This window comes from Medicago sativa, chromosome 6 (assembly GCF_051527215.1).
Source record: "Medicago sativa cultivar Bolivia chromosome 6, Bolivia_mono, whole genome shotgun sequence".
Classification (NCBI taxonomy): Eukaryota; Viridiplantae; Streptophyta; class Magnoliopsida; order Fabales; family Fabaceae; genus Medicago; species Medicago sativa.
In genome coordinates, this window is record NC_140754.1 from 71,750,533 (window position 1) to 71,778,480 (window position 27,948).

Consider the following 27,948-nt stretch of genomic DNA (forward strand, 5'->3'; position numbering starts at 1 on the left):
GAAGTTTGAAGAAGAACATGCCGAGTATTTGAGGATTGTGTTGGGAGTCTTGAAAGAGAAGAAGTTGTTTGCTAAGTTGTCGAAGTGTGAGTTCTGGTTGCGGGAAGTGAGTTTCCTTGGTCATGTGATTTCTAAAGGTGGTATTGTTGTGGATCCGTCGAAGGTTGATGCAGTATTGCAGTGGGAATCACCTAAGTCTGTTTTTTAAGTTAGAAGCTTTCTTGGTTTGGCAGGTTATTATCAGAGGTTCATTGAAGGATTCTCTAAGTTGGCGTTGCCATTAACGCAGTTGACTCGGAAAGGGCAAGCTTATGTTTGAGATGCTAAGTGTGAGAAGAGTTTCCAAGAGTTGAAGAAGAGGTTGACTTCGGCTCCAGTGTTGATTTTGCCAAATCCAAAGGAATCGTTTGTTGTGTATTGTGATGCTTCTAAGATGGGTCTTGGTGGTGTGCTTATGCAGAATCGTCAGGTTGTGGCTTATGCTTCGAGGCAGTTGAAAGTGCATGAGAAGAATTATCCGACTCACGATTTGGAATTAGCGGCTGTTGTGTATGTGTTGAAGATTTGGAGCATTATCTGTATGGTTCTAAGTTTGAGGTGTTCAGTGACCACAAGAGTTTGAAGTACTTGTTTAACCAGAAAGAGCTGAATATGAGGCAGAGGAGATGGTTGGAGTATCTTAAGGATTTCGATTTCCAGTTGAGTTATCATCCTAGAAAGGCGAATGTTGTTGCTGATGCTTTGAGTGGGAAGTCGTTGCATATGTCAGTTTTGATGGTTAAAGAGTTGGAGTTGATTGAGCAGTTTCGAGATTTGAGTTTAGTTAGTGAGTTGACGCCGGATGGTGTGCGGTTAGGGATGTTGAAGTTGACGAGTAATATTTTGGAAGAGATCAAGAATGGTCAGAAGGAAGATTTGGAACTTGTTGATCGTGTGGTGTTGGTTAATCAAGGCAAAGGTGGAGACTTTAGATTGGATGAGAACGGTGTTTTGATGTTTCGTGATCGTGTTTGTGTACCAAGTGTTCTTGAGCTTAAGAGACAGATTTTGGAAGAAGGTCACATAAGTAGTTTAAGTATTCATCCAAGAGCGACTAAGATGTATTAGGATTTGAAGAGGTTGTTTTGGTGGCCTGAAATGAAGAAAGAGATTGCAGAATTTGTGTATGCTTGTTTGGTTTGTCAAAAGTCTAAGATTGAACATCAGAAACCGTCAGGTTTGATGCAACCGTTGTTTGTGCCAGAGTGGAAGTGGGATAGTATCTCTATGGATTTTGTTGGAGCTTTGCCGAAGACTGTTAAGGGTTTTGATTCAATTTGGGTGATTGTTGACTGGTATGTCTGTGGCGAAGTTGGCTGAGATCTACATTGAGCAGATTGTTAGATTGCATGGTATTCCTTCTAGTATTGTGTCAGATCGGGATCCGAGGTTCACTTCTAAGTTTTGGGAGAGTTTGCAAGCAGCGTTGGGAACTAAGTTGAGGTTGAGTTTTGCTTATCATCCCCAGACTGATGGTCAGACGGAGAGGACTATTCAGAGCTTAGAGGATTTGTTGAGAGCTTGTGTTTTGGAGCAAGGTGTCAGTTGGGTCGAATGTTTACCGTTGATTGAGTTTACTTACAACAACAGTTTTCATTCTAGTATCGGAATGGCACCATTTGAGGCTTTGTATGGTCGGAGGTGTAGGACGCCTTTGTGTTGGTTTGAGTCAGGTGAAAGTGCTTTGTTAGGACTAGAAGTTGTGCAAGAGACGACCGAGAAGGTTAAGATGATTCAAGAGAAGATGAGAGCGTCTCAGAGTAGGCAGAAGAGTTATCATGACAAGAGGAGGAAGGACATTGAATTTCAGGTTGGTGATCATGTGTTTTTGAGAGTGAATCATGTAACCGGTGTTGGTCGTGCTTTGAAGTGTCGGAAGTTGACTCCTCGTTTTGTTGGACCATTTGAGATTATTGAGTTACCATTTTTGAGAGTGAATCCTGTAGCGTATCGGATTGCGTTACCACCATCTTTGTCGAATCTTCATGATGTGTTTCATGTGTCTCAGTTGCGGAAGTATGTGTATGATGATTCTCATGTGATTCAAGTGGATGATTTGGAAGTAAGAGATAATTTGACCGTCGAGACTTGGCCAGTTAGGATTGAGGATCGCGAGGTGAAGCGTTTGCGTGGCAAAGAGGTTGTTTTGGTTAAAGTGATTTGCGTTGGACCAATTGGAGAGAGTGCCACTTGGGAATCGGAGAGTAGGATGAGGGTTGCGTATCCAGAGTTGTTTCCTTCAGGTAATTTTCGGGGGCAAAAATTCTTTTTAGTGGGGGAGAGTTGTAACAACCCGATTTTCGTTAGATTTATTTTATTATTTATTATGTATGTTACGTGTGCTCATATGTGATTATTTTCCTCTATGTGTATTTTTGGTTGGGAATTGTAGAATTCGGTGTTAGAAGGGTATTTTAGTCATTTTGGACTTAGGGGTATTTTGGTCATTTTGTGAGCAAGGGTAATTTAGTAAATTTGTTGAGGGTTAATTTCAGTGCTTAGTGAGAGTTGTTATTTTACTAAGTGCTAAGGAGTTGTAGTAATTTATTTTATTTACCGGTAGGTGACCGTTAGTATTACTTTTTACCGATAAGTGAGTAGTAACATTTTGGGGTTGGAATAGAAATGGGTTAGGCCCATTAAGGTGTTGTGGGTTAAGCCCAATTAAATAGGACCTATATATACTCTTGTTAGTAGAGAAAATAGGGTTTTTCACCAACATTTTACAATAGAGAAAGATTGAGATAGAGAGAAGATAAGGGTTGAAGAAGAAGAACAAGAGAAAGGGGTTGTAGGCTAGAGCCAAAAGAGGAATTTATTATCTAGGAGCTAAATTGAAGCTTGGGTTAGAGATTCTTGGAGCTAGAGGTAAGAGGGTTAGGTTTCACTCATAATTTCAAAACTTTTCTCTTTTACCCATTTTTATAAAATTGATGAATTGATTTTAATTGGTGTAAATTCATGCATGATTGTTGTTGTTATGTTTGAGAACATGATTTGTATGATAATTGTGTTGTTGTTGTTGTTGTTGAATTTGTATGTCAAAATGGGTATATATGAATATGATTTGTTTTTGTGTGAAATTGATGAAGAATGAAGTTGTGGTTGTTAAATTGTGGTTGATTTCATGATTAGATATTGTTGTTGTTGTTGTTAGATGTGTTGTTGATGAATTGATGCATTGGGTATCATGAATTGAGAATTATGATGAGAGTTGTTGTTGTTGTTCAAACTTGTGAAGTTGTGTTAAGTTGTTCATGTGAAGGACCAAAATGAAATTTTGATATATGAAGTTGTTGGCTGAGTTTTTGATGTTGATGGATGAATTGAACTTGGTAGAATTTCTGTTTTCATGTTGTGATTTTGTTAGTCGAATCGTTCGGGAGAAAACGGGGTTTTCGTGTGAAAATTCGAGTGTTAACCGTTTTGAAAAATGAGAGTGATGTGAGGTTTTGGAAAATGATTTTGGGATGGTTGAAACTTGAATTTTTCTGTACATTATGATAGAGCTAAGTGTTAGGAGAATGTAGGCGAAAACGGCATCGAAAACGGATTAACGGTTTGATTTTTATGCACGAAAACGTGAAGGTTAAAAATCTGGCGCTGTCTGTCAAACTAAGAACGTGCCATGATGCGGGGCCAACGTGCCACGATGGTGACCAGAAATTTCAGTGTTTTTGACTCTGGAAAAATCGTGCCACGATAGGAGACCCACGTGCCACGATCATGTCTGACAAGAAACCTTAAAAATGCATTTTTCTTCAATCCAATTGCTTCCAAACTTGTTCCAAAGTGTAGGGGCTTTATCCTAACCATCTAGGGGTGTTTTATGAAGGAAATAACTTTGTTTAAAGGGGTCTATTGAGTTCTTATGTTGCTTGGCATTGAAATGAATTAATTAACAGACGAACTTGGTGAATCCTATAATTTCGTTGTGTTTGGCCGATGAAATGCTTTTGTAACCTCTACTACACGTACATGTGACTTATGAGAATACATGGCATAGGCAATTAGGCTTGTTTACTTGGTTTTGACTTAAATGCTCAATTATTTTCAATGTTGTGATTTTTGGAGACGAACTTGGTAGAAAATGATTTTTGAGAGCCAATTGCTTATGAACCCTTTATGAATAGATTAATATGATTATGAGATGAGGTATGAATGATTGTTGAGTGATGAATATGATGTTTGTGATCATATGTTGTATTTGTTCCTTTATTTGGATTGTAAGGTATTATGTGGAAATGTGGCAACTATATGTTGATTTATGTGGAGATGATTGATGATGTATATATATGACAACTATATGTTGATTGAATTGTGGATGTTGTTGGTGATTGTATATATGTCAAGTGGTGGTGAATTGTTATCGATGCATAATTGAATGGTGATGAACATGTTTATGTTATGTTGTTTGTTGAACATGTTAAATGTTGATTGTTGGTGGCGAATTCATACATGCTAATATTGATGGTGATCTTGTTGGTGAATGCATGTATGCAAAATGATGGTGATGGTGAGGTGATTATTGTTTGTGTGAACATATGCATTGAGTCGAGTCATATGTTCATGCATTCATGATTGATGGTGGCGGATTTTATATCCAATTGAGGTGATTACGATGTTTTTGTTGCATCGAAGGTGACGACCTTGAGGTGATCTGGTACCGCATGCATCTAGAAGAGTCTAGAACATTGCATGCATTTGAATAATTGATGAGTTGTGTCATAATTGAATATGTGACTTGGTGAATTTGTGCATTGGTGGATTTTGATGAATGTTGTGATTGTGTGGATTAGTGTATATGTACATTTGTGAATTTTTGTTGACGATTGTGAATAATCGAACTATGCTCTAATTGCATGTTTTACTTGCTTGTGCTTATACACTTGGTGAATCTATTTGATGATAATTACTTTGATAATGATGATTGCTAGCTTATAACTTGAAATGATGGATTGTACTTGTTGAATTAAGCATGCTAGATTAGTAATGAGGTGAGTAATATTTTCATTTGATGGATGTTGATAAATGATGAACTCTTGTCGATGACTTGATTAAAGATTAAATATGTCTGTTGTGCTATGATGATAACGTGATAGCTTGAAGCGCAAGTGATGGGGGATAATCATGTGATGTTAGTATTCTAGGAGGGATAGTTATGTATATGTGATATGTATGAATCCTTGAATGCTATGTTTTCATATGGATTATGATGATGTAATGCTAACCCTCAATGGTTTACCACCTACCTTTCCGTATGGACGGGTAGATGGAGTGCAGGGTGCTTAGATTGTGTGCTTGATGTTGCCAAGGAGCGGAGTTCCTCCTTTTTATATGCAAGTGTCTAGATTAGGGCTCTGATCTAGGGTAGTACTTGCATGTTGGATCTTATTTTGATTATGTAGTTGGAGTTGAGATATTGTTTGTATCTGAGATCATTGAGATGTATATATTGTCATGAGATGTGGAGATGTTACTCATATGGTTTTATATATGTTCCGTTGCTATGTTTATGAGACTTGACAATTTATACATGTATGTTGCTTTTGTTTGATGACGTAGCATCTATTTCTAGAATATATTTGTATATTCGCGCGTTTTACCGCTTATTAGAAATAGGATGTTACATAGTGTAGGGTCCTCTTGTCTACTTTCGACTTTGTAGTGTCGTTCATTCGGAGGCAACCAAATAAGGTTGCACATAGCATAGCTACAACATCCTTATCTCATCCTAGCCCCCATATCTTTTATATCGTACCACATGATGTGTACTCTATAATTATTAATGAAATGTATAATTCTGTTTTGCTCAAAATTATATATATATTAAGGGTGTTAGCATCTTAGCTACACCCTTTATAGTTAAAAAAAAAGCTTCTAAAAAGTGTGAGGTTGGGGATAAAACACGCTGAAAATACTCATGTTGGTTTGGCAGGTCAGTCGTCAATACTTAAAGTTTTTTAGGATGTTACATATTGCTTATTCAATTATGATAATATTTAATTATAGTAGATTTTTGATATGAGTTTATATTAATATTCTTTTTTAAAGATATGAAATTTATATAAATTTCATTTATCATATTTTATTATTATTTACCAACACACATGTTGGCTCAGTTGGTAAGGAACGGGCCACTTCCTTGCAGAAGGTTGTGTGTTCGATTCCCTCTGCCGATGTGAGGGCAGTGTTGGTGGGTGATCTGTAAGTACCTCTATAAGTGCCCTTTGGGCCCGGAGGCTTGCCCTGACCCTGGTGGTGACAGGAGCCGAACCCACCCTGCCGATGTGAGGGCAGTGTTGGTGGGTGATCTGTAAGTACCTCTATAAGTGCCCTTTGGGCCCGGAGGCTTGCCCTGACCCTGGTGGTGACAGGAGCCGAACCCACCTAAACTGATGAACACCCTTTGGGCCCGGAGGCTTGCCCTGACCCTGGTGGTGACAGGAGCCGAACCCACCTAAACTTTTTGTAACCAAAAAATATATTTTATTATTATTTATAAATAAGTCGAATTAGTTTTTGGTAGCAACATTATTTCAAATTTATTTATGTGGATAATTATACCTTTTCTAATTGCGGATAGTCATCTTCATAAATTTATAAATTTAAAAGTTTAATGTCAAATGCATGAAAGATAATATATAGAGTGAGCTGAAGGGTCACACACAACATATTGATCGGAGACATTTAAAATTAATTATTCTTTTTTAAATTGCTTTTTGTTACTTCTAATAGGAAATAACTATTAAATTGTAATTAAAAAAACATTCGAGTTTTAACTATAAAAAGATCAAAATAAATCCCTTTAGTACATTCAAAGGATGAAAAATATGGTTCAATTTTTTATGTTTGTTTATTCTTTGATTATCTTTCTTTCTCTATTTTTTGGAGAAGCGGCGTTCGAGACGACTGAACCAATGCGTATGCATTTTTCACACCATTTTTAAAGTTTTCTAAAAAAATTTACACCCTATTCATCATATTTTAGTAATTTTTTTCTTTATCTGACAATGTAGTTACAACCTATTTAATTCTCTGTGTTTCTGACGCTGATTGTCCAAAGGTGGTTAAACCTAATTATACAATGTGTGCTGGTGGTATTTGTTGGCAATCTGTTCAAGGTTCAAATGAAGGGCCATAATTGCACAATTGAAACCAGGGGACATCACAATATTTCAACTTTTATTCTTTATTTAAAAATATAAATTATGTTTATCTAGCTAGTAAATTTAATTGAATGTGTATACACTGCACTCCTTTTTCCTTCATCAAGTTTTATCCAATTGGGTTTTCTTGTTCAGGTTTTAACGAGGCAGTTTTCTATTGTATTTTTTTCCTTGGGTTTTGGCATAGCCCCCCATTTTTTTTTAAATAATATGTTTCTTTCAGGTCTTGCAGATGATTGCAAGGAGTTAGGGTCCCAACTTAGCTGGAATTTCCTCACGTCTTATCTTATGATGCCTATGTACGTTCATGATATCTAAAAAAATTAAATGCATTTTTCCATAATAATTTATGCACAGTGCAGAAAAGAATTACTGATTTTACATCTATTTTATTAAAAACAAGTGTAAAGTATAAATGCAGTGGAAATTTTGTAAATATATTAAAACATGTGTGGCCATTAACACCTGATTTTAGTAAAATATAAGTGTAAAAAAAAAAAAAAACCATGCAGTGATAAACTTGTAATTATACTTCTATACCCGATTTCTAGAAGAAAAAAAAAGGTGTGAAATAAGTAGCGGTAGCAAAGGTGTAAATATTATTTCATACTTGATTTTAACAAATATGGTGTTATATCTAAATTTTATATTTTAATCACTACTCAAATCCATGACCTCGCATTCTCAAAGCCAGATTTCGCATTCTCCTACCCTCTCATCAGCAATTTAATCCCTCTCAACATAGTCCAATAGGTATCGATCTCAAACGTCTTTCATCCTTAATTTAGATTCTTCCTCAAACTGTCACAAACTCTCGATTCAATTCTTCACCCTGTTCAGATTCTCTCTCGCCTCTATAACCCTCTATTTAGTCATCATCGTTTAGTTTCACATTCACGCTCAATTCGTCGAACCGTATATATACTCTTCATCGCTAATTCACGGACTCAAGCTCTCAGACACAGAAAAATCAACACACACACAAACATATATATATATATATATATATATATATATATATATATATATATATATATATATATATATATATATATTATGGGTGATAGCATCTTAGCAACACCCTCTATAGTTAAAAAAAATAGTTCTAGAAAGTGAGATTGGAGATAAAACACGCTGAAAATACTCATGTTGGTTTGGTAGGTCGGTCGTCAATACTTAAAGTTGTTTAGGATGTTACATATTACTTATTCAATTATGAAAATATTTAATTATCGTAGATGTTTAATATGATTTTATATTAATATTTTTTTAAAGAGATGTAATTTATATAAATTTCATTTATCATTTTTTTATTATTTATACATAAGTCGAATTAGTTTCTGGTAACAACATTATTTCAAAAAATATTGTTTGTTTATGTAGAAATAACAAGGTTGAGGAAAAAAGTTTTCTCTCCTAGGGCTAGGGTTTCACTCTCTTCCCCACTGAGCCGCCGTCCGCTACACTTGTTCTTATCCACTGCATGTCTCCGATCCTATCTCTTGTGAGAACTTTGTGCTCATCTGGTTATCCATATAGCTTAGATGTTTCCAGTCCTCCGTATATATACAGACCCTTATGGGTAGATTCCTCACATATCCAAAAAACCTTATCGATTTCCATCTGAAATTTCCTCATATCCAGTCTTCCATAGTCTTAGCATTTTGACCTCCTTTCAAACTTCACCATGTCTACCTCTGACCTTAACCTTGAAGGCCTCACTCTGTCCGATGAAGGATTGACTCTCAATCTGGATGTCGTTACTGCTGAAACACAAATTCTGGACCACTTCCTGATTGGACGTGTGCTCACTGACAAACAGGTGCGCTTCAATTATTTTAAGGAACGCATGGCCTATATATGGCGTCCAGTGAAGAAGGTTACCATAGCACTGGCTGACACATACCGCTTCTTGTTCCAATTCAATCACTGTCTGGATGCTACGAAGGTTATTAAAGAAGCTAAGGATCGTGGCTTTATGATAACTACAACATGGTGGTTGAACATATTGCACCCAGTGTCGTCCCAGCTAGCGTGAACTTGTACTATATGGACATTTGGGTCCAGGTGCATCAACTACCATTTGGGATGAATTAACCTAGAGTGGGAAACGGAATCGGTAAGTATCTTGGACACTTAATTGAATTTCATGCTCGCAATACTATTCACAGTTCTTATATAAGACTGAAGGTTCAGATTGATGTTATTGCACCCCTGAAACACGAGTGGCAGATACGGGTAAATGATGGTTCTTATGCAACAATTTGTTTTAAGTGTGAGAAGTTGGGGACTTTTTGCTATTTGTGTGGCTGCCTAGGACATACTGATAAGATGTGCTCACGCCGGTTTGATATGGAGGAGGATGATGGGTCACGTGGTTGGGGAGAATGGCTGCGACCGGTAATAAGATGCATGGGTTCAGCTTCAACCAATATATGGCTTCAGGATCCTATTCCTTCACGGGTTCAGCAAGACCAGCAAGTTCCAGCAGCAGGTTTCAATGGCTTGCATATGGGAACTCTGAACTCGACATCGTCCGGTAAGACTTATCTAGAGGGACGTATTAGTGTTGTCCATAATGAGATTAATGATATCAAGTCTCGCCTCACGGCTGTCTAGCTTAGTAAGCTCAAAAAAATTTGGCATCTCTTTGACTGATATTGCCTCTCCAAGTGGGACAAAAGCTTCATCACTTCTTCCACCAATGAATGGAAATAATGTGCAGCAACCTAACCAAGTTGTCCTTGCTTTGCTTGCTGTGTCAGATGAGAATACTGGTGGTAATAATTATTTTGCAGCTGCTGAATTTGATTCCGAGGCACAGGGTGCAGAGCTGAAGAATTGGAAATGTGCACAAACTGTTGAAGACAAAAGAGCCGAAGACAATCCAGAGTCAGTTTTAGAGTCTAATGTAGATGGGGATAAGGGAATGAGTCTCTTAGGTGCTGATGTTTGTACCGGGGGGATGTTGTAATGAATTTAAACAATCCTTGGTATGCTGAAAATGATGTAATAGCAGGACTTAAAGATTAGGTGTGCCGCAGAAAATGAGTCTGTTAAGTTGGAACTGTCGAGGTTTAGGTAGCCTGAGTGCAGTTCCTGATCTGAAGTATCTGGTCCGACACTACAATCCGGAATTCCTCTTCCTAAGTGAGACTTTGGTCCATAATAATAAAATATAGGTTTTGCGTTACGTTCTTGGTTATGATTCTTCTTTTTCTGTTAATAATATTGGACATAGTGGTAGTCTTGCTTTATTCTGGCGTGCATCTTTTAATTGTCAAATTATTAATTATTCAACTAATCATATTACGGTAGAGATACAAGACGCAAATCATGGTAATTGGAGGCTTATAGGTGTGCCGCGTGCGATTTTTTGCAACATTTATCTTCTCAATTTGTAGGACTGTGGTGTATTTTTGGGGATTTTAATGATATTTTGGATGACGGGGAAAAGCATGGTTGAGCAAAACGTCCTAATTGGTTGATTAATGGTTTCAGACAAGTCGTTATTGATTCAGGACTCTCGGATGTTCATTTTGAGGGATATCCTTACACTTGGTTTAAGAGCTTAGGTACACCCCATGCGGTAGAGGAAAGATTAGACTGTGCTTTGGCAAATTAGGCTTGGTTCTAATTATTTCTGGAAGCATCATTAGAAAATTTAGTAGCTCCAGCTTCGGATCACTATCCTATTCTGTTGAACCGTACTCCTGTTGTGCGCCCTCATTTAACAAAGCGCAACTTCCGGTTTGAAAATGCATGGAAACTAGAACCAAGATTTGATTATATGGTAAATGAGTGTTGGCAAACCACTTCAGAAGATGATATCCTCCCTCGTCAACAACGTTGTGCTGAGGAGATGGTGGTGTGGAGTAGAAATCATTGTAATAAGTTGAAAATTGAAACTGAGGAATGTCGTCATGAATTGAATCTTGCACGCAGTAGTCGCACTGGTGATGAGAAAAAACAGTTAGCACTGTTACACAAGCGCATGCACAGGTTGCTGGCTCAGGATGATGCTTATTGGAGACAATGAGCAAAGGCACACTGGTATAAGGATGGTGACCGAAATACAAAGTTTTTTCACGCGGTGGAGTCAACTCGGAGGATGGTAAATTGTATCACATCTCTTGAAGATGATTTCGGCAATAAACATACAGATGATCAAAGTATGCGCTCCATTGCAAAATCTTATTTAATAATTTATTCCAAAAACAACACAACAGTTTGGCCCCTGTCATAGATGTTATTCACACATCAATGTCTCACGAGGATAATATTTCCCTCACTAAGCCTTTCACAAAGGACGAATTTAAAACTGCAATGTTCTCTATGCATCCTGACAAGTGTCCAAGGGCAGATGGTTTTAACCCTGGTTTCTATCAGCATTTTTGGGAATTGTGTGGCAATAATATTTTTTTCTGAATGTTGTCGTTGGTTGGATACGGATCAGTTTCCCGATGACCTATATATGACAAACATCACTCTTATTCCTAAAGGAAATATTCAGACAACAATGAAGGATTGGTGTCCAATTTCTCTGTGTAATGTTTTGTACAAGTTGATTTCAAAGGACCTTGCAAAAAAACTAAAGTTCATTTTGTCACAATGCATCTCTGATACTCAGTCAGCTTTTGTCCCATGTCGAACAATTCTTGATAACGCAACGGTTGTAATCCAGGTTATACACTGTAAGAAAACTAGAAAGAGTAGAAATGATGGATGTGTGGAGTTGAAGTTAGATATCAGCAAAGCATATGATAGAATGGATTGGGACTATCTTAAAGGTGTAATGGTTAAGATGGTTTTCTCTGAGAAATGGATACAATGGATGTCTTTATGCATAGAATCTGTCGATTACTCTATCTTGGTTAATAATGAGAAGACTAGTCCGGTTATCCCAGATAGGGGGCCTTGTCAAGGTGATCCTCTATCCCCTTACCTGTTTATTATTGGTGCAGAAGGTCTATCAGCTCTTATTCGAGATGCGGAGGAGCGCCAAATTATTACAGGTACCTCTATTTGTCGCGGTGCACCTTTTGTTTCTCATCTTCTATTTGCAGATGATTGTTTTCTGTTTTTTAAAGCTGAAGAAAGTCAGGCTCATGCTATGAAAAATATTCTAACGGTTTATGAGGTAGTGTCGGGACAAGCTATTAATCTCCCAAAGTCAGAGATTTACTGTAGTCGTAATGTTTCATCTGAATTGAAAGGTACAATAGCTGACACAATGGGTGTCTAGTCTGTGTTGGGTACAGGTAAATATTTGGGGTTACCATCAATGATCGATAGAGATAAAAATTCAATGTTTGGCTACATTAAGGACCGCGTATGGAATCGCATCAATTCATGGATTAGTAAATGCCTTTCTAAGGCAGGTCAAGAACTGATGATTAAGTTGGTTTTACAGGCAATACCAACGTATCTTATGAGTTTATTTCAACTTCTAACCACACTTAGTACTAATATAGAAAGAATGATGAATGCTTTTTGGTGGGGTCATGGAGGGGAGAATAATTGTGGTATTCATTGGTTGTCTTGGGAGAAGTTGTCTATGCACAAAACTCATGGAGGGATTGGTTTTAAAGACCTATCGGCGTTCAATCTTGCTATGCTCGAAAAAAGGGATGGAAACTACAAACTGATGCATCGTCATTGGTCTCTCGCATATTCAAAGCACGATACTTCCCTTCCAGTACTTATCTTAATGCATGTGTGGGTCACAACCCCAACAATGTTAGCCGTAGTATTCTTTGGGCTCAGTTTATCGTCAGAGGTGGTGCGTGTTGGTTCGTGGGCACATGTGAATCTATTCCAATTCTTAACGAACCATGGCTGCAAGGTGGTAAGTGTATTGATGGTAATTTGCCTGAAAACTATTTTTTACATAACTACACAGTGCGTAGTTTAATGGACACGGGAAACAAACAATGGAATACAGATCTAATTCTTCGTATTTTCAATGTGGATCAGGCTAAAGATATTCCCCAAACTCCATTGGTTCCTCAAGTCCCGGAGGACCGCTTAGTTTGGAAAGGAGAGAAAAATGGTCTCTATTCGGTGAAGAGTGCTTACAGGTTGTGCATGGAGGAATTAGTAGATGTTTCTTATTTGCTGTGTCTGGGCTATTGGGATGGTATCTGGAAACTAAAGGTTCGCCCAAAAATTTAGAATTTTATATGGCGCACTTGTCGTGGTTGTCTACCAACAAGAGTTCGGTTACAAGATAAGGAAGTGCATTGTCCTGTTAATTGTATCAGCTGTAACGACTCCGTAGAGGATGCATTACATGTTTTATTTCAATGCCCTTTTGCAGTTCAAGTATGGCGATTGGATGATCTCTGGAATGAAATTTCTGCCTTTATACAATCACATAGTAATGTAGAAGACATTATATTTCCCCTGTTTCACAATCTGCATATTTCCCTTCAACAACGTGTTGCTACCATTTTATGGAGTATTTGGAAACACCGCAACCTCAAATTATGGCAAAATGAACAACAATTAAGTGTTCATGTGGTTGAGAGAGCAAAGAACATAATGGAGGGATGGTTAGCAGCGCATACTCCCCCCACTGATACAAAACCACATCATGGTCTGGCTATAGGTAACCCCACGTGTCACTAATCAGTTGAATCGATCAAATGGCAGAAGCCCGCACCGGGACGACTGAAATGCAACATTGACGCCTCTTTTTCTTCTCGATGAAATCGCACAGGTATTGGAATCTGTTTACGGGATGAAGAGGGTACCTACGTGCTTGCCAAAACTGTGAATCTCCCTACAAAGTATCCGATTGATGTTGGCGAAGCACTTGGATTACTACATGCTATACAATGGTTGTCAGACATGCAGTTCGATAACGTTGATTTTGTGGTGGACTGAAAGGTAACAATTGATGCTTTTAATTCTCCTCGCTATAATGTTACAGAGTTAGATCACGTCATTACAGCATGTCACAAACTTTAGGGTGGAGTTTACTCGGCGACAAGCAAATGTGGCTGCTCATACTTGCTGAGGAAGCCATTGTATCGGCTAGTCTCATAGTTTATTTTGTTATACCAGAATGTATCAACTCTGTTATTATTAATGAAATGTTATAAGCATCTTTCTTTAAAAAAAAAATTATTTTAAATTTATGTGAATAATTATACATTTTTTAATTGGGGATAATCATCTTCATAAATTTATAAATTTAAAAGCTATTGGGGATAATCATCTTCATAAATTTATAAATTTAAAAGCTTAATGTGAAATGCATGAAAGATAATATATTGAGTGAGCTGAAGGGTCACACACAACATATTAATCGAGTACATTTAAAATTAATTACTCCATTTTAAATTGTTTTTTGCTACCTCCAAGAGCAAATAACTATTGAACTGGATTAAAAATGTGTACAAGCTTTAACTATAAAATGATCAAAATAAATATCTTTAGTACACTTAAAGGATGAAAAATATGGATCAGTTTCTTCTGTTTATTTATTTTTTGATTATCTTTCTTTCTCTATTTCTTGGAGAAGCGGCATTCGAGAGGATTGAAACCACAATGTGTATGCATTTATCACACCATTTTTAAATTTTTCTATTTTTTTTTTGTACACCCTATTTTATCATATTTAAGTAACATATTTTTTCTTTATTTGACAATGTAGTAACAACCTATGCTGTTCCTTGCGTTTCTAACAGTGATTGTCCAAAGGCGGTTGAACCTTATTATACAAAGTGTGTTGATGGTCATTGTTGGTTATATATTCGTAATCTGCATTAATTGCACAACTGAAACTAGGGGACATCATAATATTTCAACTTTTATTCTTTGTTTAAAAATATAAATTATGTTTATCTAGCAGTTAAATTTAATTTTATGTGCATATGCTGCACTCTTTTATTTCTTTGATGTCTTACAGATGATTGTAAAGAGTTGGGGTCCCAATTTATCTGGGATTTCCTCATGTCTTATGATGCCTATGCACGTTCATGATATCTAAAATAATTAAATGCATTTTCCATAATAATTTTTGTTCCTTTGTCTATTATTCACTAGTGCATAAATAACAAAAGAATTACTGATTTTAAAACTATTTTATTAAAAAGAAGTGTAAAGTATAAATGCATGGCAATTTTGTAAATATATTAAAACAAGTGTGACCATTAACACCTGATTTTAGTGAAAAATAAGTGTTAAATATTAAAAAAAAAATGTGGTGGCAAACTTAATTGTAATTATAGTTCTATACCCGATTTCTAGAAAGAAAAAAAAGTGTGGAATAAGTAGCGATAGCAAGGTTGTAAATATTATTTCATACTTGATTTTATGAAAAATGGTGTTCTATCTTAATTTGTATATTTTAAAGGCTACTCAAACCCATGATGTATGTCCTCGTGAGCTTAGCTCAGTTGGTATGGACAATGCATAATATATGCAAGGTACGGGGTTTGAACCCCGTCCACCACAAAAAAAAAAACCCATGATGTATGTTGAGATGTTGAGACGATGGTTTTATGTTGTTTACTTTATGAATCCGCTGCGTTTGTTTTATGATTATGAAAATGAATTATGCATGATTTTGAGTTATTGGTGAAGTAGCACCTTGAATATATATGATTAATTGTTTTAATCGTATTGAATAATGTATGTGAGGTTCAAGGGTGTTATAATGCTAAAGCTGGATGATTTCGCTGATTCTACAGATGACTGTTTCTTCGCTCTGTTGAATGTGTCTGAGCCATCCTCTTTATTCTTCCTGCTCCTTTTAATAGATTTGGTTAGGAGTTCTTGAATGTCTTCATCTTGTTTTGATGAAAATTCTATAGAGTTGTCCTTAGCTGCTTTCTCTAGGACTTTCACTTTGTTTTCGAGTTGATCTAATTGATTCCTCAAAGTCAATTTTTTTTTCCATTACAAGACCATTCAGCTTTTGAAGAGTATTGTTCCTTACCCTGAGTTGTTTATATTGACTTTCCATAGCAATTGTGTTAGTCTCCAGTGAATCAGCTCTCTCCTTCAAGCTTAGATACTATTGAGTTTTGTTAAAGCATTTTAAGCAGAGTTCTTTGATAGTATCAGTTAATTCCTCTTTTGTAAAGAAGAGAAATTCCTTTATGTGCTTTCTTCATTTGATTCGTCAATTTGCACTTTTAAATGCTCCTCACAGGAAAGTTCAAGCTTACTATAGGTAACACGTCCATTATGACTCTTGTCGAACGTTCTGTTTGAAGGACTACTTTTGTTTGAGAGGTTTCTTCTTCTTATTTGGTGTTGAAGACTTTGAATCAACTGAGCCATCTCTTCTTTTCATGAATCATTGTCAGAATCTTTTTGAAAGAGTCTTTCTAGTGACTCAGTGATCTGAAGATGTTTGACACAGTTGTCCTTGGCTTTCCTATTCTGTTGTCTTTCTTCATAATCTGAGCAGAAGGATTTAAAGACGGTATTCGCAGTAGATTTGTCAATGGTCTTCATGTGTTCAAAAGAGGGCAGAGCTTTTACAAAAATTTCACGCACTCTATGCTTCTTTCTATAGAGCTGCTTTTGATTCTCGGTTAAAACCTTTTTGTCGAGAGCTGTACCTTTTATATTGATTTCAAAGTCAATACCATTTTCAACAATGTTCCACATCTCAACATCAATACTCATGATATGGTTGAACATTTCGTTTTTCCATAAAGAGAATTGAGCAGCATTGCCATTGAATATAGAACCTTTCTTAGGATAGCTATTTTTCTTAGCTTCAATCTCAATGTTATCTTCAACAATATCCCATAGATCATCATCCATACTCATACTTTCTTAGAATAATTGTCTCTTTCATCTTTAAAGGTGTTGTAATCATAATAGGCGGTTGCATGATGATTTCTTACTAAAGTGTTGGGTATGTTTTCAGAGGACATGTTTTTCTCATTGGATCTTTTTCTGTGGCACGATTGAATTGTGTAAGCTTTTTGTGGCTTCTTTTTCATTGGTTAAAAACAACCTGATTAGAATCTGAGATACACAAATTCTGATGCAGAGTCTGAGTGCAGCTGATAAGTAAAAAACACAAAGATAAAGAGATAGAAATAGAGAAAGTAGACACACAACAATTTTATACTGGTTCCTCCTACAATCAAGGAGTAGTCTAGTCCCCTTCCACTTCCAAGGGATTTCACTATAATCACAACTGGTTACAAATTACTCAAAGAAATTTCCAAGAGACTTGCCTATGCTTAAGCACAAATGCAAGAGACTTCTATTTGCTGAAGCACAACCGCAAGAGACTTCTATTTGCTCAAGCACAACTGCAAGAGACTTCTATACTCTAAGAATCTCTACCTAAAGACTTCTGCTCTAGGACTCTATCTAACGACTTCCCTTGCTTAAGCACACTGCCTAAGACTTCCCTTTGAATCCTCACTGATTAAGACTCCTATGTTTCAAGGTTTCACCAACAGACTTATATGCTCAAGTACGCAGGCGAGAGACTTTTAAAGTGTTTGCCCCAACTGCAAACAAGTTAACTTTCTCTTACACTTTTTCTATCCAGTAAGTGTAAACTGAACAAATGAACATACTCCCTAGGATTTCAAAGATTTGACTTGAAATAAATCCTAAGTGTTTTTGCGCTATTAAATTTGACAGAGTAATGGCACAGTTGAATAACATAGTCTTGTTACTTTTTCTTCAGGTCTTTAGCATCTTTTATAGGAAGTGATTTGAGAGACGTTGAGAAGCTTCAATCACGAACATTGGCGCATTTCCACACATGGATAATTAATGGTCGAATTAGGCAAGTGTACCCAATCGTTTACTAAGTAATAGAGTGATAAGTAGAGTATTGTATCCACAGGGATTGTCGTTACGTCCAAACAATTTGCGTTACTTATTTTGAGTTGAAGATATAAAATAAAAGAGTTAGGGGTTAGAAATTGCGATTTTTATATGTTTGTAACATAGCAAGTAACTATTTTGCTGGAATTAAATAACATTCATGTCGCGTTTAGTCATCTTAAGTAGACTATACAAGTAATAAGTCTATTGGGACGTTCTAACCAAGTCGGTTGTCAAGATGCACCTGCTGATCGCACGGTGACCCTTATGTGTGGGGTATATACTATCTCAATTGATCTAGGTCTATCGCTTTGATGGCTAGCTAGACCTGCTGTTCGCACGGTGATGCTTACGTGTGGCGTCTTATATAGACTTAAATTAGCGTTCCTATATTTTCGAAGGAAATAAAGGCCAATGTTCCTGAAGGTCTTTCCAACTATGAATCTTAGGACACTCATAACATACTCTCCTTCTCCCCTTGGTAGTTCTACAAACAGGTAGCCGTATCAGCTTCTACCTTAGCAAGAGGTCGAGGAGAATAGTCTTAATAGGATCGATTCACTCCCTTTAGTACTTGTTTCCCTAATTAATAACTAGTTACATCTTAGGTTCAACAGATTTTACTTAGTATTAGTAATGTTATCTCTTAAGTACTTACTACTAGGGTCAACACGCTTTCAGTATCTTTCGTCAAGTTATTAACAACTTACATCCTAGAGAGGTTGATATAATTATCAAGATATAAGCATCAATATTAGGTCTTGTCACAACCTAAGTACCAATTATAGGGTTGCACTTCGCCAGAATAAACTAATCCTAGAAAAGATAGTAATTATGAATACAAAAAGGTAAAAACATATCCTAGAAAAGATAGGAGAAGAGAGAACTCCTCCTTGCCTCCTAAAATCACCTTCCTCTTGAACTTCTCCACTTCTGAACGAGAAATTATGAATGAGGAAGATGGTGTTTTTATGGAAAGTTTCTACCTGATTGGGTTAATTACATGGGCTTCTAGGGACGAAAAAGTCAGAAAATATGTCTCTTTCCGCAAGCAACCAGGAACAGGGTGCCTAAGGCCATGCACTAGGCGCATGTTCCTGGAAGCTCCAGGCGCCTGACACCACCTAGGGTGCGCCTAGCGCATGTGTGTTAGCTATTGGGCGCCCATCGCCCCCTCTGGTGCGCCTGGGTGCTTCAATGCATTTTCGGTGCTGAAATGCCTGTTTCTTCGCCTTTTGAGCTGTTTTCTTTAATGTAGGATGTCTTGGAAATTGGGAACACAATTCCTCCATCTGTAAAGTCTCCTGAGGCATCTTGAATCTTCATTCTTCATCTTCCCAAGGACCACATAAATCTTCAGATGTCTTGCTTTGTCTGTTTTGCTTGATTTCTTCGTGAATTAGATCAAGAACACCCTAAAATTCCTATGTTTCAGGAAGAATAGAATTACATACTCATATATAGAAAACAATACAAATGTCCCAAAATCATAAACAATTGATCTAATACTCCTCTGTTTTGATGGTAAAACCTACTAAAAATGACTGAAAAACATGCTAAGAATAACGTAAGATGACATGTCATCAATAATCCCGTTGGAAAGTACTTTGAATCTCATTTCTGAAAGGGGAATTATTCGCTGCTTTCCTTGTTCTTAATGTCCTTTACACGTAGACGGAAGAAGAGAATATAGTTGCTCTACCAGATGCCGTGATTGAGACAGCTCACAGAATAAGACAAAAGCATACATGGATTTTCGGTCCCTCATAAACATAGCCTAGTTAGATTTTGTCTTTGATGTCGTTCACAAAATTTGTGGATGTCCTCCCCAACTTCTATGAGTCTTCCATTTACTATGATGTTGACTTCTTTTTTTTTGAAGAAGCTAAACTAGCCCACCTAAATTAACACCAGAGGGAATCGAACCTGAAACCTCGAGGAGGAGCACACTCCCAGATCCCAAGCCAATACCACTAGGCCAACCCAAGTGGATTTACTAGGATGTTGACTTATGGTTGACCTTCTAATAGATCTTCCACCATATCTTCTAAGCTTCCCAATCCCTTTCTGATGCTCTTCATATGTTCCTTCTTCATGATAACGAGTTCATGTACACTTGAACATATGTTAGTATTCCAATTGTTCTTCAATACTTTGTCATCATAAAAACCCAAGAGAACTTCTATGAACCATTCTTGTTCTAGCAGCTAACCTTTAGGCAAGTTTGACGTTTACGGCTCCTACCGTTTACAGCCTAACCATTACCTCCCTTCTTTAGGGAGTGGCTTCAACTTAGGGATTTTTGTAGGGACTTTAAGTCTTCATTTTCTTTTACGCTCCATCATCGCCTATACGTTTAAGAATCATGTCGGCATATAATGTTTGATTTTTGTTTGTCTTCGCGGTGAAGACATATGCAGATTGTCGTTGTCTCACCGTGATGAGAAAACGACTTTTGCCACCAGAATAAGTAATTTGAATTATTTAGTCGAAAATATCAACAAACCCCGACAACGACGCCAAAAACTTGATGCGCGGATTAGGCAAGTGTACCAAATCGTTTACCAAGTAATAAAGTGATAAGTAGAGTATTGTATTTTCAGGGATTTTTGTTTCTTCCAAACAATTTGTGTTACTTATTTTTAGTTTGACGATAAAATAAAAGAGTATAAGGTTAGAGGTTTGCAGAAAAGTAAGCAGTGATTAGGATTTTTCGAATTCCACCTATTTATATTGTTGGATATTAAATAACAGTAATGCCTTGTTCATTTATCTTAGGTAGAATATACAAGTGATGAGGCCGTTGGGACGTTACTAACCTAATCGGTCGTCAAGTTGCACCTACTGGTCACACGGTGATCCTTACGTGTGGGTTCTATACTTCTCAGTTGACTAGGTCTATCCCTCCAATGTTTGGTTACACCTGCTGATCAAACGGTGATCCTTACGTGTTGGGTTTTACCACCTAAAAGGTAATTGAAAGCATAGACTTTATATTAGCTTTCCAAGATTTTCCAAGGCAATGAAGGTCAAGGTTCATGTAGGTCTACACATCTATGAATCTTAGGATACTCATAGCACACTCTATCTCTCACACTTAGAAGTTCTACAAACATGCAGCCCTATTAGCGTCTACCTTACCAAGGGTTTTAAAGAGTGGTTCCACTAGGCTACAACTTATTTCCTTCAAGCAAAGACTCGTTTCCTTAATTACTAACTAGTTACCTTCTAGGTTCAACAGATTTTACTCAATATTAGTAATGTCACCTCCTAAGTACTTACTACTAGGGTTAACTCGCTTTCGATATCTTTCGCAAGTTATAACTAATTACTTCCTAGACAGATATATATTAATATCAATATTAATTCTTGTCACAACCTAAGTATCTAATCTAGGGTTGCGCTACTACATAAATAAACTAAATTCCTAATAAAACTTAATAGAGAACAAAAGATAAATAAAATATAAACGACATTAAATTAAATTAAATAAATATCCAACAAAAATAAATAGAGGTTCATCTTAGAACTCTAACCTAAAAAGAATTAGTTACACATGATAACTAAAAACAAATTACTAAAGATAAAAACATACCCTAGAAAGTCAAGGAGAAGATAGAAACTCCTCTGAAGCTCTAGAACTACCTTCCTCTTGAACTGCCACTAATCTGAACGAGAAATTCTGAATGAGGAAGGACGGTATTTATAGTGAGAGTTTCTAATTGGGTTTAGGCTAAAAACGCGAGCTTTACCCACTAAAAGCAGGAAAAGATGCTTGATCCCCGTCCATTTTGGATGCTCTAGGCGCATGCACCATGCTCTAGGCGCATGGGTGTGTAGCCAAACCCATGATATAGGCTTATGGCCATGCACTATGCACATGGAAAGTTTTTTCCATGCTCTAGGTGCATGTCATGTGCTCTAGGCGCATGGTGCAGCTACCCGGGACTAGTTTCTCCGATTTTCCATCGTTTTAGGTCTTCCTCTTCAAATAACTTGCCTCGGAACTCGGGAACAAAATTCCTCCCACTATAAAGTCTCGTGAGATCTCTTGAATCTTCATTCTTGGTCTTCCCAAAGTCTTCACAAATCTTCAGATGTTCTTGATTTGTAGATTTGCATGATTTCTTCGTGAATTACTTCAATTCAAAAAACCCCTAAAATTGCTATGTTTCGGGAAAACTAGAATTATAGACTCAGATATATAAAACATTACAAAAGTCCCGAAATCATAGGCAGTAGTTATAATACTCCTCCTTTTTTCTTCTAAAACCTAATGAAAATGACTGAAAAACATGCTAAGAATAACGTAAGATGACCTGTCATCAGAAGACTATGGTAAAAGATCTGAAGAAAGGTCAACTAGAAGTCAACATTTTGGATCTGAATACCTCATCATGATGAGGTATTCTAGAAGTCAACAGTTTGGGGTATTTTGACTCAGACTTTGGAGATCATCAGACTCAGAATACCCCATCATACTTGGAAGACCCCCAAACTTCAGAAGATCCTCCGGGACCCAGTCTCCACATACTTGAAAGTTGCCACATACCATAACTGCCTCATTCTGCTGCTGATTATGATTTGTTGTTGTTGACAAAAGCATGTCTCATAAGTTATGACTAAACCATATCGAAATCAGGTTTCACGTTAAATTTTAGTTAAACTAATAATTTAGAAATAGGAATCTCATAGGCAACTTTTAAAATCTCATATGCAACATTTATGAAAAAACCATTAATCTCATTTTTTGCATAACTTATTCGCCAAGAACTAGCACTCATGCACATCTATAAAGAATATGAGATGAGTGAGAACTCTAATGGCGGCTAACCTTAGCTAGAACTTTTCCGCTCAATTAAACTAAGCAAATTTCGTACCCTTGGCACTAACATGTGGTTGTCTATTTATAGTACAAGGCCGACCATTACAAGTTGTAACCTTTGTTCATTTCCCCTATGAGGTGTTTTTATCTTACTATTTTATTCCTCTTACTGCAATGGTTGGTGTTAGCTCATAGAACTTATCCCTTAAGCAAGAACAAGCAAGGACCATCCTTTCTAGTATATTTGGGTGGTCGACTTGTTCTCCTAAAGTAGGTAATGTCATTTATTCTAGTCTACTTTCTTTCCTTCTTCAAGGCTCCTACATGTATCATTTCTTCTATAGGATCTTTATCCACTTGTTTTTTTTCTGAGGAATGGGGGGGATACTAGGAAAATTTCTTGGATTGATTGTGATACTATTTGTTTTGATAAGAAGGTTGGAGGTTTGAGGTTTAGGAAAATGAGGGAGTTTAATATTTCTCTTTTAGGGAAGTGGTTTTGGAGGATGTTGGTGGATAAAGGGTGGTTGTGGAATAAGGTTTTAAGGGAGAAATATGGTGAGGAGGCAGGGCGCTTGAAGGAGGGAGGTAGAGATGGTTATTGTTGATGTAAGGAGTTAGTGAAGATCTGTAATGGTACCGGATTTTGGGATGGATGTTGGGCTGAAGATAATTTATGGAGGGTGGTGGATGATGACGTTGATGCTTACTTTTGGTTTGATCCTTGGTTGAGGGGTTTTCTTCTCAAGGAATGGTTTAAGAGGTTGTTTGAGTTGTCAATGAATCAGGGGGCGTCAGTGGCTTATATCTTTTCTTTGGGTGGGATGAGAGAGGATAGACGTGGAATGGGAGGTGTCGATTGCTTGTGTTGGAGGAGGAGTTCATAGGGGAGTGTGGGGCTTTAGACTCTGGTGAACATGAAGCTCATTACAGAAGTTGTGGACTCTGGTGTATCTTTCAGCATCCGAAGAAGCAATCATGCCTTTATAGACAATTTTCCTATTATCTCCACTCTGGAGAACGAGGAAGTAATTAAGAACTTCATCCCGATCATGAAGGAAGATGGCCACAACACTCCTGAAGCCGTTCTAGAAGCTCCAACAAATCTCTACAGAGACCCAAGGAAGAGAAAAGCTCCAACCATTGTTGTCAAAATCCCGACTTAAATCCTAAAATCCAGGATTTTGCAACTTTCTTCACCTTCAACGACTTAAATCCATAGTAAAATCCTAAAATAAGCAAAATCCATGGATTTTGATTGCGATTTTACGATTTCTTATAAACTAAGTCATTTATGACTATATACCATTTATAACATATATTAATTATTATTATTTTTTTGGTAAAATCCATCGATTTTGATTGCGATTTTACAATTTCCTATATCGATTCTACAAAAGTCCTTGAGTAAAATCCTTCGATTTTGATTGCGATTTTACGAGTCCCGATTTTGCTATTCCCTTTCGACCTGAAGTAAAGTCCCGATTTTGACAACCTTGACTCCAACACTAATAGTTCAACAACCGGTGACGAAACCAACCAAGAAGAAAAGACTCAAAACCATAGATGAAGAGATTGAAGAAATGGTGGAGTATGTCACTCTGGAGCCCCCTCAGAAAAGAAGAAAGTTTCTATGGTAGCAACCACTTCTGAGGCATCTGACCATAAGCCAACCAAGAAAAGGAAAATAAAAAAGGTTCAGGCTCCGGCTGTTAATGCGGAAGAAAAGGAGGATGAAGAGGAAGAAGTGCCCCTGAGAGGAAGAGCATGAATCTTTCAGACTTCTCAGAAGATTCCTAAAGAATCTAATGCTCCAGATTCTGTATTGGTAAAGGAAGCATCTCAGCTTCTGGATGCAAGTCCGAAGAACAAGATATCTGAAGGAACTTCAGAGGCTGCAAATCTGTCAAGAAAAGTTGTTAAAGTTTAAAATGTTGCCACTGAGAGACCATGGACGTCAAAGTCTGGTGGAACAGAAGTTGGATATAGCTCTCCACACTTGCAAAAACAAGCCACAACCATACAAGCCATAAAACATCCTAGAGAAGCCATAAAACAAGCATAAACACGTTGTCTTGGCTTTTACAAAATGCTACTCTTTCCATTCCATTCAAGTATTACCTTTATCAATGTTTTGAAAGAAGCATTGATATATTGTTTTATTTTCCGTTCTTGCTTGACAAATAAAAATGTTCAACATTAATATTTTTTTCTTCTTATATGCCACAAAACAGAAAAATAAAATCAAAACATAATATAAAACGAATGAGTACCTTTCAATCTATATTCTCAGTGAAAAAAAAAAAAGAAAGACACATACAAAAAGTAAAGAATAATTAGACGAAAAAATAATATAAACATAAGAAAAATTATACTAAGAGGGGAATAGTCAAAGAATTTAATCTTTTTATTGGAAAAAATCAAAGGAAAATATTATAAAGGAAGAAAAAACCCTAATAAATAAAATGGTTGAAAAGTGTTGGGAAAAAAAGAAACTCTTGTGTGAACCAGGACCAAGAAATTTGGTTTGGTCACACATAGAGTTTTTGCCTTCTCTCTCTCTTCGCAAATAAACAAATACTTTCCATTTTCTCTCTCTTCTCTCTTCTCTCTCTTTTTTCTTTGGTTGTGACCAAAGAAAATTTCTTGATCCTGGACCACCTAAGAATTTCTCTGGGAAAAAAGAAGGCAAGATAAAAGAATAATAATTTTTTTATGGAAGAAATAATAATAAATATTACAGCATGAATAAAACACGTAAAAAAGTGTGAGAATAAGTAAGTGGTAGAGCTATTTGTAACCAGGAGTGGTTTAATGCTTGCTATATGGTCAGTTGTTCTACACTTACAAAGCTCAGATCTGATCACTTTCCAATTCTTTTAGAATTCAAAGATCATGATATTCAGTTTGTATCTTAGTTTAAATTTTTTAAAATGTGGGTGGCCCATGCTGATTGTATCAATTTTGTTAGAAATAACTGCAATACTCCTATTATAGGTTGTCCCACGTATGTTCTTGCTGAAAAACCTAAGCATTTGAATGTAGCCATGAAACAATGGAACTAGGATACATTTTATTGAAGAATAACATGGAAAGTATAGAAACACAGATGATCAAAGATAAGGAAGAGGAACACACTACACAACAGTTACTTGCAGCGCAAGCTAACTGAACCCTAGACTAGTTTTCACAGCTGTAACAAACTGCAAGTTAGTTAGAGCTTAGGGTACAATCATATGTGTGATATACATGCTAGCTTAGTATGGTACTCATATAGTGGAACTATAAATAACTGTAATCATTGTCTTCACAATTCATTCAATAATATTCTCCATTTTCTCCAATATTTCTTTCTTCTTCTCTCTTTTCTGTTACAGTTTTTACTTTCTCAATATGGTATCACGAGCCTCTTGATTCAAGAGAGCTTTCTCTTCCGCTTCGTTCTTCCTCTTCTTCTTCTTCGTTTTTCTCCTCTGTTTTTCTGCTTTCATGGCACCTCGCAACAATAATGGTGCAAGTCCTTCATATGAGGTTGCTCTTGATCAAACTAGCCCGTATTTTGTTCACCCTAGTGATGGCCCATCCTCTGTAACGGTTACGCCATTGTTGAATGGTTCGAACTACCATTCTTGGGCTCGTTCGATGCGTAGAGCTCTTGGGGGGAAAATGAAGTATGAGTTTGTTGATGGCACCATTCCTCCAGTTACAGATCCGTTTGATCCTTCTTTTCGAGCATGGAATCGGTGCAACATGTTGATTCACTCATGGATCTTGAATTCAGTAGATCCTTCAATTTCTCAATCTATTGTTTTCATGGAAAACGCCATGGACGTGTGGAATGATCTCAAGGAACGTTTTGCTCAAGGTGATTTGGTACGAATTTCTGAACTCATGCAAGAAATCTATTCTTTACAACAAGATTCCAAATCAGTTACTACATTTTACTCTGAATTGAAAGTGTTATGGGAAGAACTAGAGATATACTTGCCTATGCCTAGTTGTAGTTGCAGAGTTCAGTGTTCTTGTGAAGCTATGCGCACTGCTAGGAAAAATCACATTTTGTTGTATGCTATGCGCTTTCTTACTGGTCTCAATGACAATTTCAACATGGTTAAGTCTCAGATCCTTCTCATGGATCCTCTTCCTCCAATGAATAGGATATTTTCCATGGTGTTGCAGCATGAAAGGCAGGGTAATTTTGTACAAGTTGTTGAAGATTCTTTACCCTCTATCAATGCTGTGAATTCTGGTAAACCTAAGCATGGTAATTCAGGAAATGTGTACAAGAATACCAATCAAGGTTCTACTTTCAACAAGAATAGGGTTTGTACTTTCTGTGGTAGAAGCAATCATACCATAGAAACATGCTACAAGAAGCATGGATACCCTCCTCATCTTCAAAGGAATTTTAATAATACTTCGTATGCTAATCATGCTGCATCCTCAGAGACTGAAGGTTCCACTCCTGATGAGACTGGGAGAGTTGCTTCTACATCTATTACACCTTAGCAGTATGAGAGGTTAATGAGTTTACTTCAGGTTTCATCTTCTAAACAAGATTCAGTGCCTGCACAAGCTTCTGCGAATCAGGTTTTTTCTATGCCATCTGGTCATACATCAAATGGTAAGCACAGTACTAGTTCCATTTTTTCTTTAACTTGTCATAGTTTTGCTCTAAACTCCTGGATCATTGATTCAGGAGCTAGTGATCATATCTGTGGAAATGTTCAATGGTTTCATTCTTACAATGAAATCACTCCCATGCATATAAAACTGCCTACTGGCCACTATGCAATAGCTAAACATGCTGGAACCATTAAGTTTAGTTCAGATTTTTCCATTAAACATGTGCTATATGTTCCTGAATTTCAGTTTAATTTGTTGTCTGTGTCAAAGATATCTGATTCACTAAATTGCATTGTTATTTTTGATGGTTCCACATGTGTTATTCAGGAAAAGAATACTCAGAAGATGATTGGTTCTGGTGAAAGGAGGGATGAATTATACTACTTGACTCTACCAGATAAGGTTGCTTGCAGTTCAAGTACCATTGATAAACCTTTTCACTACTTTACCTGATAGTGCCCTGTGGCATTTCAG

At 36.8% G+C, this 27,948-nt stretch overlaps 1 protein-coding gene and 3 long non-coding RNA genes across 6 annotated transcripts; all 4 read left to right on the forward strand.

The window, feature by feature from the left end:
• Positions 1–2,772: 2,772 nt before the first annotated feature.
• On the forward strand, positions 2,773–5,619 carry LOC146916664 (uncharacterized). Its single transcript, XR_015015206.1, has 2 exons — positions 2,773–2,907; positions 5,312–5,619. It is a non-coding gene; the product is annotated as an uncharacterized LOC146916664 (long non-coding RNA).
• A 969-nt stretch (positions 5,620–6,588) lies between these two features.
• On the forward strand, positions 6,589–7,554 carry LOC146916665 (uncharacterized). The gene is made up of 2 exons (XR_015015198.1): positions 6,589–6,963; positions 7,059–7,554. It is a non-coding gene; the product is annotated as an uncharacterized LOC146916665 (long non-coding RNA).
• A 687-nt stretch (positions 7,555–8,241) lies between these two features.
• Positions 8,242–15,231, forward strand: LOC146916666 (uncharacterized). Of its 3 annotated transcripts, none has more exons than XR_015015201.1 (3): positions 8,248–9,327; positions 9,405–14,766; positions 14,869–15,231. It is a non-coding gene; the product is annotated as an uncharacterized LOC146916666 (long non-coding RNA). The 3 variants fall into 3 exon arrangements; XR_015015200.1 differs by having other exon boundaries at positions 8,324–14,099; positions 14,181–14,766; XR_015015199.1 differs by having other exon boundaries at positions 8,242–14,766.
• An 11,106-nt stretch (positions 15,232–26,337) lies between these two features.
• Positions 26,338–27,357, forward strand: LOC146916667 (uncharacterized). Its single transcript, XM_085721693.1, has one exon. The coding sequence runs from the start codon at positions 26,338–26,340 to the stop codon at positions 27,355–27,357; it is 1,020 nt and encodes a 339-aa protein (XP_085577819.1).
• Positions 27,358–27,948: the final 591 nt, after the last annotated feature.